This window comes from Osmerus mordax, chromosome 1, assembly GCF_038355195.1.
Source record: "Osmerus mordax isolate fOsmMor3 chromosome 1, fOsmMor3.pri, whole genome shotgun sequence".
NCBI classification, from domain to species: domain Eukaryota; kingdom Metazoa; phylum Chordata; class Actinopteri; order Osmeriformes; family Osmeridae; genus Osmerus; species Osmerus mordax.
In genome coordinates this window covers 23,722,459-23,743,537 of record NC_090050.1, presented here as the reverse complement: position 1 = coordinate 23,743,537, position 21,079 = coordinate 23,722,459, and the positions used below count along the sequence as shown (strand labels likewise).

The following is a 21,079-nucleotide window of genomic DNA, read 5'->3' as shown; positions in this document are numbered from 1 at the left end:
GAGAGGAGGCACTCAGACAAAAAGAGAAGAAGAAAATAATAATATTTTGAAAAATTAATCATTTGACATTTACAAAAAACGAATCTGTGTCTGGTTTTCGAGAGGCTTCACATGTTCGAGTGTCTCCGTCAGGAATCGGGATGTCTCGGAGGAAGGTGCGTGGGCTGACCCGGACCGGGCGTCAGGTGAGCGAGGACCCCGACCTGGACAATCTGCTGTCCAACCTATCCCCGGAGGAGATGGAGGAACTGGAGAAGGAGGTGATGACCGTCCCGGACATAGACCCTGGCGAGGGCCGGCTCCTGGTCCTGGGAGCGGAGGCGCATGAGAAGGCACATCCAGCCGCCAACAACATCCAGGATGCTAGCAGCAGCAGAGAGCGCGAGATCAAGAGACCGAGCCAGAGAGAAAGTTGTTCTGAGGTACGATGATCGAGTCCCAGAAATACCTCTAACGTCACTCTTTTGTTTCTTCCGTGAGTCACCCGTTCGCGTCTTTGATGAAGCGTTTTCTAAAGAGGAAATAACTGTCCGTCTCAGTGGGGTCCCTGAGTTACTCAGTTACCTACCTGTGCTTGCTTATGGTGTTGTAATGTGCTTGTTTTTAGGGATGTTTCCCTGACGGAGGTTTCATAGCGACAGGTTTAAAGTGTCTTTCTCACGTCTAGTCTCCCCATTTGATGTGCCTGTCGAGTAACACGGCGGCCATAAGGGTCAACACAACACAAATACTGCTTGACAAACATGAATGTGGTCCATCTTGGTATTGTTGAAGCGTTATTAACTGTATCAGTGCAGAGCTCCCCCCCCCCCCCCCCCCCAGGACATTCCTACAGACGATTCATTTCCTCATACCTCTCCACCTCACAAACCGAGGAAAGCTTTTTATATATATATATATACACATACACAGCCCTGTACATTACGCAATTCACATCTTACTTTTACTGTACGGCCCGCCCTGGTCGATGAAAGGCTATCCAGCCATCCAGAGAGTGTGCAGTTGTCCATGTTCATAGGAAGCCACTTCACATGATCGAGACTAGGCCCTGTGGAGCGTCTTAATCCTGGCCTGATGGAATTCTTTGGTTGATTGCTTCTTCACTCGCTGCCTTTTAAGGCCACGTCTGCCAGGGCCTCCTCCGTACACGGTGAAACAGATGGGGGATTACAAATCAAACACTTAGCAGCACTGCTTATGTATTTCTGGCCTATAAAATGGTCTCCCCTGTGCTTCAATGCTCTGTGTAAACACACAGTATCTAATGTCAAGTTTATATTTACATGCTTCTGTGTTCGATGGATGTGGTCGGTGCAGCAGGAGGGATTGAGTGTTTTCCTTAACTGAAAGGATCTATAAAGCTTCAAAACAAAGTCATTACTATGCTCTGCACCAAAAATATATAATATGCAAGCATGTTATGTTATACATGTTATTATATACCACATTGGAGGTATTCTCTTAATTTCCTGAGCATGAGGTAGTGAGGACTTCATGTTAGATGTTCTAAGTTGCTCTACAGTGTGAGGCAGTGAGGACTTCATGTTAGATGTTCTAAGTTGCTCTACAGTGTGAGGCAGTGAGGACTTCATGTTAGATGTTCTAAGTTGCTCTACAGTGTGAGGTACTGAGGACTTCATGTTAGATGTTCTAAGTTGCTCTACAGTGTGAGGTACTGAGGACTTCATGATATCAGAATCAGAAAGGGATTTATTCGCCATGAAAGTTTGCACAGACAAGGAATTTGCTTTTGCAGGAAGGTGCATACAATAAACATATACCTCAAATTTAAATATGTGGACTAACTATACTAAGGGTACATAAACTAGCAGTACTAAGTGGGATAAATATAAGTTGCCGTAAATTCCAATATAAAAATACAAAAATACAAATACTACAAAAAATACAAATGTACAAGATACCATGTTGTGGTGCAGTGCAAAAGCAGTGTGTTTTAAGCAATAAGTCATTTGAGTCAGTGTGGTCCCTTGGCCTTGTTGAAGAGGCCAACAGCGGAAGGGAAGAAACTGTTTTTGTGGCATGAGGTATTGGTCCTGATAGACCGCAGCCTTCTGCCGGAGGGGAGTGACTGAAACAGGGAGTGACCAGGGTGGGAGGAGTCGGCCACAATCTTCCTCGCTTGCCTCAGGGTCCTCGAGGTGTGCAGGTCCTCGAGGGTAGGCAGATTGCAGCCAATCACCTTCTCAGCAGCATGGATGATACGCTGCAGTCTGCTCTTGTCCTTGGCAGTGGCAGCAGCGTACCAGACGGTGATGGAGGAGGGTTAGATGTTCTAAGTTGCTCTACAGTGTGAGGTACGGTGAGGACTTCATGTTAGATGTTCTAAGTTGCTCTACAGTGTGAGGTACGGTGAGAACTTCATGTTAGATGTTCTAAGTTGCTCTACAGTGTGAGGTATGGTGAGGACTTCATGTTAGATGTTTTAAGTTGCTCTACAGCGTGAGGCAGTGAGAGTTCAGGCTTGACGTGCACAGTGCCATGACTCTGACGCTACACGTCTGTCCTCCTGCAGGAACCAAAGAAGGAGAGCCGCAAGCAGGAGTATCTGAGGAAGATGGGCCTCAGTCAGGAGGGTCGGGACGGCCCCATGCAGAGACAGGCCAGCGTCTCCAGCGACCAGGACACCCGGCCGGGGGGAAGAACGAGCGACAGATCAGACGGTGTTAAGGAGGAGAGGCCCGGGGTCTCCAGCAGCCACAGAAGATCAGACATCAGAGTGCCAGCGGAGACGACGGACAAACAGGAGGAAGTCAAGATGAAGGAGAGGAGAGAGAACAGGGAGAGCATGAACAGTAAGACCAAAGACATGATCTCCAAGTTGCAGGGGAAAAACGACGAGGCGAGAGAGAAGGAGAGGAAGGAGGAGAGCAAGAGGAAGGACGACAGCAAAACCAAGGAGCTCATCTCCAAGCTCCAACAGAGCAAGGATGGGAAGAAAGACAGAAAAGAAGACTTTAAGACCAAAGGACTTGTGTCCAAGATGCTGGAAAGACAAAGCCAGGTGGAGGAGTGCAAAGCAGAGAACAAGAAGACGAAGGAGGAGGAGAAGGACCAGACGGACAAACAATTGCAGAGACAGACGGCTCTCGAGAAAGGTAAGAGCGACGTGCAGGTGGATAAGAAATGCAGCAAGGAGAGAGAGAAGGAGGAAGGGGAAAAGGAGAAGGAGAAAGGGAAGGAGGAAGAGAAGGAGGAAGATAAGGAGAAAGGGAAGGAGAGAGAAAAAGACGAGGAGAGCAAAAAGAAGGTTAAGGATACTGAACTGAAGCTGGGGAGGAAGAGGGTGCAGGAGAAAGATCCAGAAGAGAGGAAGACAAACGAGCAGAGCAGAGGAACAGGCCAGAAGGCCGGTCCTGGGTCAGCCATGGAGGAGGAAGGCCAGAACTGTGTGGATAACAAGAACTCCAACAGCAAAACCAAAGAAGAAGACGAGGACGAGGAGGACTCCAGCATGTTCGACGAGCTCATGGAGCAAGTCCGCAACAACGACCCCTCGGTGTCAGAGATCAACGTCAACAACTCCGAAGTCATCAAGACCCAAACGCTCATCCAGTTCGCGGAGGCCTTGCACGGCAACACCCACATCAAGGCGTTCGCTTTGGCCAACTGCCGCGCCGACGACCACGTAGCCTACGCCATCGCGGGCGCCCTGCGCGCCAACAAGACCCTTACGAGCATCAACCTGGACTCCAACCATCTCACTGGCAAGGGCATCATCGCTCTGATCCACGCCCTGCAGCACAACGATACGCTGACGGAGCTGCGGTTCCACAACCAGAGGCACATCTGCGGGGGGAAGACCGAGATGGAGATGACAAAGGTGACCCTCGTTATTTACATTTACATTTAGTCATTTAGCAGACGCTCTTATCCAGAGCGACTTACAGTAAGTACAGGGACATTCCCCCCGAGGCAAGTAGAGTGAAGTGCCTTGCCCAAGGACACAACGTCATTTTGCACGGCCGGGAATTGAACCAACAACCTTCTGATTAATAGTCCGACTCCCTAACCGCTCAGCCATCTAGCCCCACTTTATTGTCGTTCTGTTCTGAGCTCTCAGTGGTTATGCTTGCCTTAGGTTATTCTTAGTTGTTAGGTCGAGTATCATTCATTGTTTCATCTTTTTTTATTGCATATATTGTTGATAGGAATGGTACCTCACTTAAGATTATTACTTATTATTTATCAAAGGTTTAGATTGGAACACTACAGTAAGACCATGGATTTAGAGGTTGCAGGTTCAAATCCCCCTATGTATGTTATTTTTGTTAAAAGCGTCACTTTATTATTATTATTATTGTTATTATTATTATTATTATTATTATTATTATTATAGTTTTTATTGTTATTATGACCTTGAAACAAGGTGCTGAAGGAAAACACCACCCTGCTGAAGCTGGGCTACCAGTTTGAGCTGGCCGGCCCTCGCATGACCATGACCAACATCCTGAGCCGGAACATGGACCGTCAGCGCCAGCGCCGCCTGCAGGAGCAGAAGCTAGCCCAGGCCAACGGGGACAAGAAGGGCGCGTTGGAGGTCCCCAAAACAGGTGGAGCAGGCTCTCTCAGGGGCTCCCCCATGCCCTCACCTCTGGCCTCCCCCATGCCGTCGCCCAAACTGACCCCCAAGAGGACCAGTAGAGGAAGGGGGCCCCCACCCCCGCCCCCGCCCCCTGGGGGGGGACCCCCGCCGCCACCCCCACCCCCTGCCCCCCTGCTGGACATGGATTCCCTGAAGAACTCCCTGACCCCCGTGTCCCAGAGGAGGGTGGAGGGGAAGGCAGGGGGCGCAGCTGGGGGGAGGAACTCCAGGGACCAGCTGCTAGCCTCCATCAGGGACAGCACCAAGATGAAACTCAAAAAGGTGAGTTTTAACTTTGGATTTTTACCTATTTCATATTATTCACATTTCACATTTTACATATGGATGTAGTCAGTTGAGTTGAGCTGAATAAAATACCATAGAATCGAATTGAATGTAGTTGAACTGATTGGATTATTTTGTGAACAGTAGGTATATCTGAGTAGGTAGGCTTTCCACATGGTTACGCACAACTAGTTTAGTCCTCTAATATATTTACATTTAGTCATATATGGAAGATTATGTTTATTGATATACACTCCCTACAGAAGATTATGTGTTTTAACATACACTCACATATATAGAAGTTTATGTTTGTATATATACACTCCAACATATAGAAGGTTGTGTTTATTAATATACACTCCCTATAGAAGATTATGTTTGTATATACACACTCCCACATAGAAGATTATGTTTGTTTACATATTTGCACATCTCCAGAGACTCTTCCTTTCTCTCCCCCGTAGGTCGCTGTGCCGAAGCTACTGCAGTAACCCTCTGGTGGCCCGCGAGGAAGAGGAGGAAGAGGAGGAAGAGGAGGAAGGGGTCGGACATCTCACAGGTGTTGAGGAGGATCAAAGCCCTGGACATCCCACACACACACACACACACACACAGTCTAACTGTAACTACTGTGCTAGGAGGAGAGGGAGGCTGCAGAGTGAAACGAGAGATTCCCAGAGGAACCCCTAGCCCCCGGTCTCCTCTCCTCTCCAAGCCCTCCTCTCCCTCCTCTCCTCTTCCTCCTCGCCCTCCTCTGTCTCCTCTCCTCACCCTCCTCTCCTCGCCCTCCTCTCCTCGCCCTCTACACTTGACCAAAGGCACACAGGGAGGAGGGGCAGGTCCTGGGGTCTGTAGCAAGTCTCTGCTTGTCTGTCTTTAGTCCATATTGATGCTTCGCCTGTCATTTGCACTAGATTTCTACAAGGCTGTCCATATGGTATGTTGGCAAGTGTATGTAGGTATTATGTAAGTGTGGGAGTGCGTGGAAGCAAATTCAGAAAGTAGCTCTTTGTAACAGAGAAAAAAAGTATGTAAAACGATATGATCAGTAATGCAGTATTGAACAATGCAATTCGACATCTTATTTATTTTCTGTGAAGAAGGAATCCGCTTCACGCTGGTCACTTGGAGTTTTGTCCTTGTACAGAATTCTCTTTGACATAATATCAGGGATTAAAATTTGGTTTTGACTTAATCAATCAACAACAACAAAATAATAAGGATGGAGGGAAGTGGTTTGTAACTAAGTGTGTTATTGCCAAATCTCAACTGACATCTCAGGCAAAGTTTACCACATAAAGAGCAACCTAGAATCCCAGTCTTTATAAACAGGCTCAGAGAGAATGCTAATCCAGGCCTACCAGGCAGCAGGGGCAGTTCTAGGGGGGGGGGGGGGGGGGCAGGGGGGGCCAGTGCCCCCGTGACAACAAGCTTGGACCCCCTTGTGTCCCCCTTAAATGTTTAGTCTGAATCGTTGTACACATGGCCTTTTGCCTGTTCGTGCCTTTAATGCAGTGACAAAAACGACATGACAACATTCATGTTTAATGTAACTGGCCCCTGTAGCAGTACAACTGGCCCCAGCTTGGCCCTCCTAGTTGAAAGGGTCTCGAACCACCATTGCCAGGCAGTAATGGCTTCATGAGGCCTGTTTAGATGTGATTTACTATAATATGCTGGGTGGTCCATTGCGATGTTCAATGGTAACCTACAGCATCATGTCAAACTTTATGGCTTATCCCTACAGGAGATCCCAGACTTTTTATTAACAACCTTGTCATCCTACAAATACATATAATTTCTGAACTCTGAATATCTTAATGTGATCAGCTATATTCTACAAGTGGCCCTCTGCTTTAAAGTGACTATAAATTGATGCGTATCGTTGGTTTCTGTTGAATAACACAAGGCTTTTATACAAAGCCTGTATACGTTTTTATAAAGATATTTGACTGGTATGTTTGCAATGGCATATGTAATATGATCGTATTGATTATATTTGTTGAAATGTATTAGTTGAATTGTTAAATATAATGCAAGAATAAAGGGAAATCTACTTTATCTAACTGTAATTTCCATAACTTTTATTCAAGTTCAAACTAAAATATGCTTTGAGTTGTGATTCCTCAGACATGGTATGAAACTATATCTGTAGAGAATGTTCTTTGCTTGTTTGGATTGTTTAGAAACTGCTGTGAGACGTCAACAGGAGCATAGGATACTGACTCATCGAGGCCAACAGAGAGATCAACAGCAGCGTGACAAATTATATACATCTTTTCAAATGCGAAGGCAAGATGCATCTTTCTGGACCTCAGGGAAAAATACAAAAACATGCAATTTAATGCTAAAACCTATCAAATATGACAGCCTACATCATACTTAAATAGATGTTCACTATTTTGAAACCAATGAAGAAGCTAGTTAACCCTAACCCTAGATACATGGTTAATGTTTATAGGGTTAGGGTTACAGCTGACCTTAACCCTAATCCTACAAGAAGGATCTAGTGAGGTATGGTAGCAGGGTTAGGGTTAAGTTTAGGGTCCCAGATAACTCTAACCCTAACCCAAAAAACACCCTGTTTCAGGGTTAGGGTTAGGCTAGGTCAGGGTCACAGTCGGCAAGGTCAGCAGAATGATGCTACTGTGGAATCGCCTGTGCCATGGAGGTTCAGAGAGGATGAACAGCTAGTTGATAAGTAGTAAACAGCTGATTGATGGCTGGTTAATAGGTTATTGCTAGCTAGTTGCTAAGTAATCGATCTGGTTTGTCTCAGCATAGTGATCAGCCCCAGGTAACTAGGCTGGCTGTCTAATCCCAGCAGTCACTCTGATAATAACGTATAGTGTATGCAAAGACCATTGTTATAAGTATCCACAGTTGGGGACACAAAATAAGCTAATTTGCAACAAATGAAACAGTGTTGTCTCTCGAGAGTGAGTGCGAGTTTAAGAGGTTTGCTTTTAGGAGGCCAAGCTTCAGAGTGCAACCGGAGATGAGAGTGGTGTGTGTTTACGTAACGTTGTTGAACTAAGATACATCTTGTTCAAGGCTTTTGAAAAGCGTTGGAGACTTCGGGGGAAAGAGTGGTTACTAACAGCCAGGGTCGTTTATGTTTTCTTCGGCTCAGCCTCGGACTCTGCATCTACAAAATGCCTATATTTGGTCATTTCTCAATGAAGACTTGCACTGCAATTCATTCCTTTCCTGTTCCTAATAATGGGAAGGGTGCCAGGAGTCTATCTGGCTCTGACCAAGAACTCAGGACGATCTTTAGACGGAGAGCGAGAGAGAGCGAGAGAGAGAGAGAAAGGGAGAAGGAGAGAGAGGGAGAAAGAGAGAGAGAGAGAGAGAGAGAGAGAGAGAGAGAGAGAGAGAGAGAGAGAGAGAGAAGAAGGGACAAGGAGAAAGAGGGTGAGAGAGAGAGAGAGAGAGAGAGAGAGAGAGAGAGAGAGAGAGAGAGAGAGAGAGAGAGAGAGAGAGAGAGAGAGAGAGAGAGAGATGAAGAGAGAGGGGGTGGGTGGGAGTGGTAGGGGTAGGGATTGATTATAATTTTTATCACTTTATTTTTTCTTTTCTTTTCTAAACACGTGGAGAAATTGTACTTCTCAAAACCTCACACATTCAAGTAAATGTTTACATACGTTTCATTGTCTTATTTTCCGAAAGCTTTAGTTACCTTCTGTGTTTTTGTGATATATAGTTGATCGCACAGATGGATTTGTTGAGGTGTAAAAAAAATAAAAAGGTTTCATAATCTTTATTTATTTTATTCTCACATAGGAAACGCTTTGGATGTCAAACGTCATCACGTAAAGTGTTGCTCAAGCATGTTACGTCAGGGGAAGAAGGAACAGTGAAAGAACAAAATGGAGGAATATGCCAGGGAACCATGGTAAGCCTTAACAAATATTGAATTCAACAATCAAGTCAGTTAAAGGAGTTAAACACGATTCACAATCCTGTAGAATTGATTCGATGTTTTTTCCCAACCAACATCGTTATCATGCTGTCCCTCGTCCTGACAGATCGTTTTAGTTAGCTAGCTAGCCGGCTAGCTTTAAAGCTAACTCGTCCTGGCTGCCAAGCTAGCATGCCTGCTACTAGCAGCAGCGTGTGCCTGCTGTACCCGGCCCAGAGATGCCCTTCGTTGCTAGCTCACGCTGCTAGCTAGTGACCTTGTTAAGCAATCGTCTATGCTTTTTAGGACGTGAATGTTTTTATTACAGACATGTTTACTCACGGACGATAGTTTTAAGTTAGACTACACTTTCCTACGTTTAATAAATTATACCAGTCGGCCAGAAGTATCGATTTTATTTGCAAGAAGCCATCGAGCGAGTTATACTTCTAGAAGGCTCTTGTCTGACTCTAGTTTTCAGTTATAGACTAACTTAGTTAACCTACTGCTCAGTTCCCATAATGTTGGATTTGATAGCTAGCCACGCTGTCTCAAATGTTTCGTTGTCTAGCTGTTTATGGCCACAGGCAGTTTTCACCAGTTGCTTACTATCTTATGGTCACAAGCGCCTGCCTAAACATCCAATTCGGCTAATGTTAGCTTAGCATACCTGATTATTAGCTGTCATCAGTCAGTCCTTCTCTTAATTTGGATAAACAGAGATAACAAGCCAGGTGGTCAGTGGAAGAGTTTCTCAAACTCAGTCAGATAAGATCTACATGGTTGACATGTTCTTATGACCATGTTTAAATGCACACAAAGTATCTATAATCATAAGACTAGTTATATTGTATACAACAAAATTATACGTCATTTCTACCAACTTGTGACTTGTAAACAGAAGCACATATATATATATATATAAAAATCAATACCAGTGATTGTTATTGAACTGCAGGAAATGTAAACATTTTATCTGAACTTGATTTAATTAGCCCATGGAGGATAGTCGATGACTGTGGGGGTGCTTTCACTATGGGCGCCATCGGAGGGGGGATCTTCCAGGCAGTGAAAGGATTCAGAAATTCACCGGCAGTAAGTCAAGCAACACCGCTAATGCGCCATGCTCCAGTCGGCCTGAAACAATGTTCTTACCCGATGAAATCATCCTGCATTTCCTCTCCACTGCTCACAAATGTCATGACTGTTGATTAGCGTCCTGGCGTGTGGTACAGAGCGCCAGAGAGACATGCAGGGATTGGGGACTGTAGCCTACCCTCTAACCCTCTCCTCTTTCAGGGGATGAACCACAGATTGAAAGGTAGCATGACGGCCATCAAAACCAGAGCCCCACAGTTAGGAGGTAAGCAGATTACACGCTTAATAATGTGATCGTCTTGGTATGGAATCAGAAGGCTGTTGTTGCTAGGTAGCTGTGTGTGATGTGTTGCGGTGTTTGCGTGGCAGGCAGCTTTGCAGTATGGGGCGGGCTGTTCTCCATGATCGACTGTGGCCTGGTGAAGGTGAGAGGGAAGGAGGATCCTTGGAACTCCATCACCAGTGGGGCCATGACTGGAGCTATCCTGGCAGCCAGGAGTGAGTACTGGATCCCTGACTGGCAGGAGCGTGCTGGGGAGGAAGGGTCTTCTCTCTCTCTGTAGCTTTGTCAGCCTCTCACACACTGTCTCTCTCTCTCTTACCATGTCTCTCTTAACTTCTCTCACTTTGTTTCTTATGCTGTCTGTCTTACTCAGACCTCCTCCCCTCTCTCTGTATCACTATGTCTCACTCTCTCTGTCTCTGTCTCTCTCTGTATCACTCTTTTTGCCTCATTCACTCTCTGTATCACTTTTTCTCTTGTCGCTCTCTGTTTCACACTTTCTGCCTGTCTCTCCCCCTCTCTGTGACTCTCACTGTTTCTCTGATCTGAATCAGTGTCTATACTAGTCTGTTTATCAGTAGACTGGTGGTAATATAACACAAATACAGTGATCACCTGTCTGTCAACACTCTTATTTGAGCTGTGACCAGTGAGTTTGTAATGGCATCACTGATCCTCTATTTACTCGTGTTCTACTCTACTTTCAAAGTACATTTAATACTGTCTTCACTTAAGTTAATCTACTGTGTTTCTTCTTCTGCTGTCAGTTCATGCTGTACTCATGTTGTGATGTCTTCTTCTGTCCCGGCAGACGGCCCAGTGGCCATGGTGGGCTCTGCAGCGATGGGAGGCATACTGCTGGCTTTGATAGAAGGTGCCGGCATCCTGCTCACAAGATTCGCTTCATCGCAGTTTCCTACTGGTACGTGTGTCCCCCTGGTGCAGCTCTGTGCTAGGGCCACTTGATCTGTGTCCCCCTGGTGAAGCTCTGTGCTGAAGCCTCTTGATCTGTGTCCTCCTGGTGCAGCTCTGTGCTGGGGCCTCTTGATCTGAGTTGTCATAAATGCCAATGGCTTCAGCTTGGTCCCTGATAGCTGCACTACCATATAATAATGATAATCATTACCATGATGATAATTTGGGATTCTAACTACAGCCCGACCGATATATTGGCGGGCCGATATTATCGTCCGATATTGGTCATTTTCCAAACTATTGGTATCGGCATTTATAATGGCCGATAAATGAATATTAATGGGTTCTTTTTTTTTGTGTTTTTGTTCAAAGGACTTTTTCATATCTTATATGTTTCAAACGTTTCATATTTTAAGTTTGTATTTTTATACATTTTATTTATCATAAACTGCAACAGACGGCTGAGCAGTTAGGGAATCGGGCTATTAATCAGAAGGTTGCTGGTTCGATTCCCAGCCATGTCAAATGACGTTGTGTCCTTGGGAAGGCACTTAACCCTACTTGCCTCGGGGAATGTCCCTGTACTTAATCGCTCTGGATAAGAACTTCTGCTAAAAGTGACTATATGTAAACAAAAAATAACTACTGTTAGGGAAATCATTTTGTTTTGTTACGCGGTTCTGGATTTTTAAAATATTTTTTTATATCGTCCGATCTCGGACGATATAAAACGGACGAATTGTATCGGTATCAGCCTTAAAAATCCTTTATCGGTCAGGCTCTAATTCTAACCTGGGATCAGGCTGGTGGGGAGCAGTGGGGTTCTTTGGGTTACACGGTATGCTTGTGTGAGTGCTCATTTTAAACGCCTAAAGCCTTGTATTTGCTAATTAATACTATGGAGAGACAGAGACTGATCACAACTGTGTCGTAGCACTGGAAGGATTTATGGCTGACCGGTGTGATAAACATGTTTCAACTCCTCCCTCCCCTTCCTTCCAGGGCCCCAGTTTGCTGAGGAACCCGCCCCCATGCCAGCCCCGTCCTTCGGAGACTACCGGCAGTACCAGTGAGAGGACTCTCTCGTCCACTAGGCCTTTTGAATTCCTTGCAGAAGTTACACTGGGGAAAGGGACAAGAGAACTACACAACAAGCAGCTGCAGTTGCTCCTAACGTCATGGACTGAACTAGAGGGCAGAGCAACTTTGTTTCCCCCACGCCAGAACCATATGCTGAGTTGCCTTTTTGCCATCGTCAACCTGTCAGTTACATCTAGTTGACCCCTAATTGGTTAGAAAGAGATCAGATCACAATATTGTCATTTGTGGAGTTGTGTATGTATGTGTGGAGTGTCTATGATCATACATACACACTCGAGTTGAACTGCAGGATAGACAATTAAATTGAGGCAAAAGTTGATTCAAGCATACAACACCCATCTGATGTATCATTTGTCTTTGTGTATATACAGTAAAAGGCTTTTCGCATGTATACACTATGTATTGCTTATTTGCCTTAATATTTACGGTAAAATCTGCTTGTGCTGGCCATTTTGTAAATTACAGTAAAACTGGCTGGCATTTTTATGATCCATTTTATTTAATGGTTTCAAAGGTGAAAGAAAATATTAAATGCTGTCCCTACAATATTTAGTTTTATAGTGGGTTATTTATTTGTTATTGTTGGCTGGGTAAACTGGATGTGTTTGATGAAGAAGAAAATTGGTATTGGCAAATAATTTGAATGAAGTGGAAAGTAGCGATCTTTTGCTGGAACCTCAACAGCTGTCTTGCAAGGGATTGATATACATTATAATCTGTATAACGGATTGGATTATATAAGAATAAAACAATGTTCCATGTTTATATTGAAGTTCTTGTTTGGAATTAGATGTTAGATTGTATGTTTCATTAATCGATTTAATGTAACGCATCTTTAACTCACGTCAATCACTGTAGGAACAGACCAGGGACGTGCACAGGTATGAGCTGTTGTTTTTTCATGTTAGAGGAATAGCCCCTCCAAATGTCTGTGCACGTCCCTGCTATAACTAATCCTGATCTTGGTTCTGCTATACCTCACCTCAACGTAACCATGTCGTTGGCTTATGGTTAAGGTCAGACGTTTTCCCAAACCTAATTTTTAAATTTGTGTCCTTGGGCAAGGCACCTCACCCTGCTTGCCTCGGGGGAATGTCCCTGTACTTACTGTAAGTCGCTCTGGATAAGAGCGTCTGCTAAATGACTAAATGTAAATGTAAATTTAGGGTTAGGTTAGATTTAGGGATAGGGTTATGGCTATAACAGACGGCTTGTGTCCACTAAGGGGCGCCGCTCACCTGATAACTACCCTGAAATACTTCTAAATTGACTCCGGTTTTTTGTTGTGAGTAATTAACTGCGGTTGTAGGTGTTGAGCCGTCAGCGTAACTTTTATAGACTTCTAGGAGGAACACAAACACCTGTTTGTAGGTCTATAATAAACCACTTATGCGCCTTGTTAGTGGGATGCTGTGTGTGGAAAAAGATTTCCGAAATTGCTCGTCATGATTTAATCGCTTGAAAATGATTAATAGTGTAGTCGTCTGAATGCTATCCACTTTTAAAAGGACAACCTTGACTGCAGTGATTCTGTCTTCGTTCATAAAAGTCGACTCTGTATAAGGGGCCAGAAATGTTAAAAAATAATGGGTAGGCTTACTCTTGACATAGCCTAGCTGTAATCAATAGGATATCTTTGCTAGCTCACATTTATAATATTAATTCGATCTTTTAATATTAAAGGCTAGGTTAAAGAATATGTATTAGTTTTAGAATTTATATACTGCAAGGCCTATTACTAAGTAAGAGGAAGAGTTTGTGGTAAGAGATAACATTCAACGTCTAAGAGCAATATTTGCAGCAGCAACACACCCGTAGTGCCGTAGGCGTTGTCCATCAGGTGAACTGATAAGTTTTAAAATGGTGGACACCTTTATCATTTGCCGTGAACTTTGAAACATTCACTGAAATGTTTATTAATAGGCTACCTACACCTACCAGAGCTGTTGTCACCGTTGCTGTAATGGGGAACCAATACGTGTGTTATAAGTCCTTTCACACGTAATACTAATAAGTGAACTAAGTAGGCTAATCTGTGAATGAACTCAACCTTATCAGTTCCCTTTTTAATTTATTCGCGTTTTAATTATTTTTGTCCCTGTACAATGATAAAACGCCAAATGTGTCTGTGCCCTTTTAAGAATAAGAAAAAGTTGGAGGTGACGTCTACAGCGCACCGTGTACCCGGGGTGGGGGGGTGAATTGACACTGGCGGAGTGTGGAGTGAGAGCGACAAACGGTGAGTAGAAATGGCAAGCAAGTAAACTTAATTTGTCTTTTTTTTTTAAAGAGTCGCCTGCGATAAAATGAACAGAGAAGCGTATTGGTATTACCTTGGAAGAAATGCAGTATGTGTGATGGTTTGTTTGACCAGTTTATAAAGGAATGCGTTCCTAGTAAGCGTTTGAAGCGCTGTGTGTGTATGTGTGTATGCACTCCCATTTTTAGTCAAGGCCAGACGGAAGGGCAGGCTAATGCTTTAGCAAATTCAGAACGACTGGCAGGTAAGTCCGTTTTCTAAATGTACCCTTGTGTTGCCAATAGCAAAATAACTGATGTTACTGTCTGGTCAGTAATGTATGTTGCTGCCTGTTACAATCGTACATGGAAGCGCAAGAATGTGTCGGCTTCGTAGCTTGTGAAGTGCTTGGGCTCCGTGTAATTGTTGGGAAATAAGTTCCATGCCATGAAACGATGAAATCATACAAATGAAATGGTTCTGTGGAGCTTATATCCAAGAAGACCTTTAAACACATACGAACCTTCATTTACGTTCCAGTATTATTTCATTTTTGTTCATAAAAGGTAATTTCCCTTCACATTTTTGGCTAGGTCGCTAACTAGGTAGCTACTAGCTAACTTGGGTTGCTAACTATAACTTAATGTAGCACTAGCTTACATGCTAGCTAGCCAGCTAATTAAACTATTAGGGTATCCACTGAGGTTATATTGCTATCCTTATTAGCTACCCAACTACTTTGTCTTAGCTAGCTATACAATACAATATTTTGAGTGGAATATGCTTTTTATTATGTTAGCTACGTTTTTAGTTTTTTTAAGTTTTTTTTTTAAATAAGGGGGGGTGGGGGGGTGGCGGAGGTAGTTTGGGCGAGGCGAGATTGCTAGCGTGCTAGCAAAGATCAATTAATTAGCCTTGCTAGTCTACATGACCAGAAGTGGCCTGGTACTGTCTGTAGCTAGCTAGCACTGATGTTATTCCTGAGCATCAAGCTTGTAGTTAGGTAGCTAAGAAGTTACAATAATATTTATTTTGCTGCCTAGCCAGCCTACACTACTTGGCTAGGCAGTCGTTTCGATCGATTAGCCTAGCTTCGAGTGCTGTTTCGTTGTTCAATGTTGTGGTTGTGGTGATTGGGTCAGTTGCTTCGTGGCTATGCAGCCTAGAGCTATTCAAACCAGGTGTAGCCAGCGTTTTAGACATATAACGTTACTTAATCAGGGTAACAGTTCAGGTTTCTACTGTACGCATGGAGTGTTGCTCATCTGAATTTAGTCGGTGCTAGCTTGTTCACTAGATAACAGGACAGTCACTTCAAAGAAAGGTTAAACTAGTGTCACGCCAGCAAGTTTTTAATAATTGTTATGGTTGTAGGTGTAACGGCTTCCACTTTCCACCCCTGTCTGAGGCCCATGTTATATCCATGTGTCCAAAATATCTGTTCATGGTGATGAGATGTAGGCAAGCTCAGATATTATAATCCACTACCCTTCACAGCAAGCATGCGGGCTGGGATCTTTTTTTAGGCATACTTTTCCGTCATACCAGCCTGATTATTGGTAGTCAGGAAAGAGGAAGCGATTACATATTTTGCTGACAGTTGGGGATCTTTTCCTCTCTTCTAACTGGTGTCGTTAGCATCTTTCTCAACTAGTTTCAGTAGTCGTGTCTATAGGTCATCACACGACCTAATTTACAGTTTTAGTGCTGCAAATTGGCGCTCTTTGGACACCTGAATCAAGATTTGTGTACAATTGTAGGCCCTACTAATAAGTTGATAGATTTTGAATAAACAGTCCTGAGCAAGAGTGTTGTCAGTGATATAAACAGCTAAAATGAATAGTCTGCGAACCAGATAGATATGCAGTAATACAAAATTAGTGCTAATAATTAGATCATATTTAGATGCTGACTTGTAGTCTTTATAGATTTGATAGAATCCTTCACCTGGTTTTCAACTGTGTAATTACTCTGAAAGACTTCCTGAAAGATATTTGATTGAGTGACACTGTGGGACACTACACGAGACCAGTGTTGAACCACACATCCTGCTTGGGTGAGCAAGTATCAATTTGACTCGCCCCGAATGATCACTGGTTTCACACCCTTTTCTCAAAACCTAGACTGCAGGCGGTTTGGTGAAGAAAGCGGAATGCCCCTCGTTTTGTATGACTCGTAAGGGAAATGGAGAGGATGGCATAAGTACTGCCTGCTTGACAAGGCTGTGGCTTCCTGCTGGCAACACTGAGCCAGGGAGATAGGCAGCCTGTCACTCAAAGCTTTGCTGACTCAGGCCGGGTGATGGCTGAGTGATGATGACTGTCCCTGGACGGAGACCAGAGCATATCATCCGTATCGGCTCTGTATTAAACCCTATCTACGTAGTCTTGATGGTGAGGTTGACCCTGGTTGTTGGGTCGTTTGTCTCTCGCTCTCTTTCTCTCTCTCTCTCTCTCTGTCTTGCTTGCTCTTTCTCGCTGTGTCTCCTCCTCTCTCATGCTCTTCCTCCCTCCCTCTCTCCTCTCTTTCTCCCTCCCTCACTCTTTCCCTCTCCTGTCTCTCCTCAGTGCTGCTTAGTTTGTGTCTTGGCTGGGGTCTGGGCTGTGTGGCTTCTTTTGCGGTCCTCTCCTGCTTCTCTCCTGCCTTACATGGAGACATACCTCCGTCCTTAGTGGGTGAGTGATGCCGTGATGTCATAATGGCAGGCCCGTTTGCGATGCGTGTCTCTCCTTATTTGTTGGCAGGATTGAGAGTGATGGGGGGGTGTTTAAGGCTAGTTTGTTTTGTCAGGAAAGACACTTGTTAAATGGGTGGCGTAGCCAGAGCCAGCAAGTTTCTTAGATTCCCCCCCTCCCCCCCCCCCCCCCCCCCCCTCAAACAGATGTCCTTACATGGCTGTGTGTGTGTGTGTGTGTGAGAGAAGTGTGCGTGTGTGAGAAGTGTGCGTGTGTGTGTGTAGATCTCATCGCTCGTTTAACTTTTTTCCATTGCTGGCGTGCCCTGTGATGGGTCCTCTCCATGGGCCTTCTGGGATGGGAGGGGCTTCAGGTCGGCTATAGATCTGGACGTCGACATCAGATAGACATGTGCAGGAAAGGTCAGCTTGTGATCTGTGACCATGGGGGATCCGACCCAACCAGCGATGTTCTGTATCGTGTTGGCCCAGCCTGTGTCCTGGGGCTTCCCTTCTAGAGAGCTCCAGGCACAGATGGAGATAAATCATAGTTCTGGGACATTTTAATATTTGGAGCAGAGCATTATTTCAAGAATAAGTTGTTTTTTTAACCGATGTAGGGACCTGTGGGTCTTGATATGGGGACTTGGGGTCTGGTGTCAGGGCTGGTGTTGACCTCAGACAGACCTCCAGACTGCTCTGTGCATGAGAACCTCTCATCTTAGCTGATGTAGCACTGTACCAGTCAAGTTGAGCTGCCCCATACCCAGAAAACTACCCCTCCTCTATACCCAGATAGCTTCCCCTCCTCCACCCTAACTCTCCTGATGCACAGACAAGGTTAATTTCAGTGCACAGCTATCACACCTGTAACTAGAGCTATGTTGGTCAACTGGACCACATCATACATCACAAAACACCTTGTTTGTGCTGTGCATCGGTTAGAGTTGGGGGTTGTGGTGGTCAAGCCAATTTCATTTCTTCTAGGGCTTCTCCCAAACCAGATCTCAAACTAGATCTCACTGCATTAAACTGGAGTCTAGTTTTCACATTCAGCAGCGTTGCAGAGTGGTTCTGACATGGTGTTCTGTGTGCAGGACGCCAGAGGGATGGTGTCATGGCACAAGCAGCCAAAAACCATGCATCTCCATTGTAACCGCACAGCTGGTTCGTGTTTAGAGAGAGGGGTCGTGCACCCCTCACCTGCCCCACCCTGGAGCTTCAGGCCTGGGTGTTCCCTATCGGGCTGCTCCCTGTCCGGGGGAAGGACATGGAGCCTGGCTCGCTACGATCCTGAAAGTTCTCACAGGAGTCTGAAGAAAACAAAACAATGAGCTTATTTTGTCTCTCCTTTTACTTCCTTTCTCCTTCTCTCCTGGTAACGCTCTGTTTCGCTCTCTCCACCTCTCTCTCCACCTCTCTCTCCACCTCTCTCTCCACCTCTCTCTCCACCTCTCTCTCCACCTCTCTCTCCACCTCTCTCCACCTCTCCTCCTGTTTCTGGGTGCAGACTGTTGGGCTGTCCGGTGAAGAAATTCCGCCATGCGTGAATACAAGCTCGTAGTGCTCGGCTCGGGAGGCGTGGGCAAGTCAGCCCTGGTGAGTGTCCCTCCTCCTCCTCTCCTTCCTCCTCTTCCTCTCATTCCTCCTCTTCCTCTCATTCCTCCTCTCCTTCCTCCTCTACCTCTCATTCCTCTTCTCCTTCCTCCTCTTCCTCTCATTCCTCTTCTCCTTCCTCCTCTTCCTCTCATTCCTCCTCTCATTCCTCCTCTCCTTCCTCCTCTTCCTCTCCTTCCTCCTCTCCTTCCTCCTCCTCTTTCCTCCTCCTCTTTCCTCCTCCTCTTTCCTCCTTCTCATAATAAGCCCTGTTTGTCTACGTCATGAGACGTTCCTCTGAGATGGTCCACCTGGTTATTTCCTGAGTATATGTGCTGTTCTGACCCGGTTGTACTGTTTCTCTCTCCCTCCCCCCAGACAGTTCAGTTCGTCCAGGGAATCTTCGTGGAAAAATACGACCCCACAATAGAGGATTCGTACAGAAAGGTGGGTGTTTCCTGGTGAGGAGAGCTGGCCTTCCGTACTGAGCAAGGGAACAACAGCTGCTCTGGTTCTTCATTCCCTCTAATGTCGCTCTCGCTCGTTCGCTCTCTCTCTCTGTATGTGATTTCTCTCACCACTCATCTCTCGCTGTCCCTCCCCCTTTTCCTCCCTCATCTCTCCTCCCTCCTCTATCCCCCTCTCCTCTCTCTGTGGTTCTAACACCCTGTCATGTCTCTCTCCTGCAGCAAGTGGAGGTAGATGGTCAGCAGTGTATGCTGGAGATCCTGGACACGGCAGGCACAGTAAGTCCCTCTGCTCATCTCCTTACACTCCCAGACACTCCAGCCTGCCGTGTTCTGTCTGAGTGGAGTTTACTGGTGACTCATGTCAAGTCTGGTCGCCAACAGGATTTCACAACCCAGTCATAACATCATGAGAATACAGTCAGATTAGGATTGAGTCAGAATGTAATCTAACAGATTAATCTGACCTTTTGAGCGTGAGGATGTATCCACTGGAGTAGCCCTCCTCAGAGCCAGGGCAGAGTTCATGCTGTGTGTGTGTCTGCGTGTGTGTGTCTGCGTGTGTGTGTGTCTGCGTGTGTGTGTGTCTGCGTGTGTGTGTGTCTGCGTGTGTGTGTGTGTCTGCGTGTGTGTGTGTTCCCCCCCTCCAGGAGCAGTTCACAGCGATGAGAGACCTGTACATGAAGAACGGTCAGGGCTTCGCTCTGGTCTACTCCATCACGGCTCAGTCCACCTTCAACGATCTGCAGGACCTCCGAGAGCAGATCCTCCGAGTCAAGGACACAGAGGACGTGAGTAGACCAACTCAGCCGAGCACAGATCACCCTCTCATGATCAGACACCTTCAGCCGAGCACAGATCACCCTCTCATGATCAGACACCTTCCCTCCTCATCCCTGTCTTCCTTCTCGTCCCTTTCTCACTCTCTCGCTCCTCTTAATCTCCTCCTGCTCCATCTCTCCTCCTCCCTCTCCCCCTCTTCCCTCCTCCTTCTCCCCCTCCATCATCTCTCCTCCTCCCTCTCCCTCCCTCCTCCTCCTCCTCCATCATCTCCCCTCCCTCCCTCCTCCTCCTCCTCCATCATCTCCCCTCCCTCCTCCATCATCATCATCTCTCCTCCTCCCTGTCCTGAGTGAACTCGTAGTCCCCGGCAGTAAGGACCATGCCCTTTTTTGGTGATCTCTGGAGAGAAAGTTAGTGTAACTCCTCCCTCTAGCCTCTCTCTGTCCCTCCCCCCCCCCCTCTCTCGCCAGCTCTTCTTAGTTCTGACCCAGCAGCCTCTCCCTATGTGAGGGCGGGGCTAAGCTGTCTGTCTGACTGCCAATAGGTTCTTTGGACTTTGTTTTCATTGGCCTTTCAGTGTCTGTCACTCTGTCCCCTCACTGGCCAGTCCCATTGTGTGTGTGTGGTTAGTCTGACATTGTGTGTGTGTGAGGGGGTAGTCTGGCAGTGTGTGAGGGGGGTAGTCTGGCAGTGTGTGTGTGTGTGTGAGGGGGGTAGTCTGGCAGTGTGTGTGTGTGTGTGTGTGTGGTTTGGCACAGTGAATGTGGTTGATTGGACAGTCAGGGATGATCTGCAGTGAAAGTCCAAGCTCATCAGAAAGCCTTCTCTCTCTCTCGCCTTCAGCCGTCAACAAGCAGCTCTCTGGAGCTCAACATGCATGGGCCGCCCTGCGGGGCACCCTGTGCTAGCACAACAGACAACGAACAAAATTCAGTTCACAGAGCCATGTTGGAAAGCTGTGAGAGAAGCAGCAGCTTTCACCATGGCCTGGAAAGCGTTTAGACCGCACAAAAACATGTTTGGATCCAACTATACTAACTAACCAGTCTGAACTATAACCAACTTAAAACCTCAAAAGAAGACAAGTTGGGCTGTGTGTGTGTGGGGGTGTGGGGGGGGGGGGGGGCGGGG

At 45.9% G+C, this 21,079-nt stretch overlaps 3 protein-coding genes across 3 annotated transcripts in view; all 3 read left to right on the top strand.

The window, feature by feature from the left end:
- The first annotated feature begins 94 nt into the window (after positions 1–94).
- On the top strand, positions 95–5,379 carry lmod1b (leiomodin 1b (smooth muscle)). Its single transcript, XM_067243424.1, has 4 exons — positions 95–422; positions 2,534–3,841; positions 4,388–4,885; positions 5,353–5,379. The coding sequence occupies exons 1-4, from the start codon at positions 141–143 to the stop codon at positions 5,377–5,379; spliced, it is 2,115 nt and encodes a 704-aa protein (XP_067099525.1). The 5' UTR covers positions 95–140.
- Positions 5,380–8,703: 3,324 nt separating this feature from the next.
- Positions 8,704–12,954, top strand: timm17a (translocase of inner mitochondrial membrane 17 homolog A (yeast)). The gene is made up of 6 exons (XM_067235178.1): positions 8,704–8,786; positions 9,788–9,887; positions 10,092–10,155; positions 10,260–10,388; positions 10,985–11,095; positions 12,091–12,954. The coding sequence occupies exons 1-6, from the start codon at positions 8,761–8,763 to the stop codon at positions 12,159–12,161; spliced, it is 501 nt and encodes a 166-aa protein (XP_067091279.1). The 5' UTR covers positions 8,704–8,760; the 3' UTR covers positions 12,162–12,954.
- Positions 12,955–17,023: 4,069 nt separating this feature from the next.
- LOC136942279 (uncharacterized) overlaps positions 17,024–21,079 on the top strand; it is a 13,363-nt gene continuing 9,307 nt past the window's right edge. The window contains exons 1-5 of the mRNA XM_067235166.1: positions 17,024–17,103; positions 18,613–18,701; positions 19,077–19,145; positions 19,388–19,444; positions 19,816–20,075. Of these exons, the coding sequence (XP_067091267.1) occupies positions 18,645–18,701; positions 19,077–19,145; positions 19,388–19,444; positions 19,816–20,075 (443 nt within the window). The 5' untranslated portion in view covers positions 17,024–17,103; positions 18,613–18,644. The remainder of the gene's footprint in view (positions 17,104–18,612; positions 18,702–19,076; positions 19,146–19,387; positions 19,445–19,815; positions 20,076–21,079) is intronic.

Excerpts from the sequence above, each read along its gene's own strand:
- lmod1b (XM_067243424.1), top strand. The coding sequence starts at position 141 with ATGTCTCGGAGGAAGGTGCGTGGGCTGACCCGGACCGGGCGTCAGGTG. Across the intron at positions 3,842-4,387 it reads CCGAGATGGAGATGACAAAG|GTGCTGAAGGAAAACACCAC; the intron begins GTGACCCTCGTT and ends CCTTGAAACAAG. Across the intron at positions 4,886-5,352 it reads CCAAGATGAAACTCAAAAAG|GTCGCTGTGCCGAAGCTACT; the intron begins GTGAGTTTTAAC and ends TCTCCCCCGTAG.
- timm17a (XM_067235178.1), top strand. The coding sequence starts at position 8,761 with ATGGAGGAATATGCCAGGGAACCATG. Across the intron at positions 10,156-10,259 it reads CAGAGCCCCACAGTTAGGAG|GCAGCTTTGCAGTATGGGGC; the intron begins GTAAGCAGATTA and ends TTTGCGTGGCAG. Across the intron at positions 11,096-12,090 it reads TTCATCGCAGTTTCCTACTG|GGCCCCAGTTTGCTGAGGAA; the intron begins GTACGTGTGTCC and ends CCTTCCTTCCAG.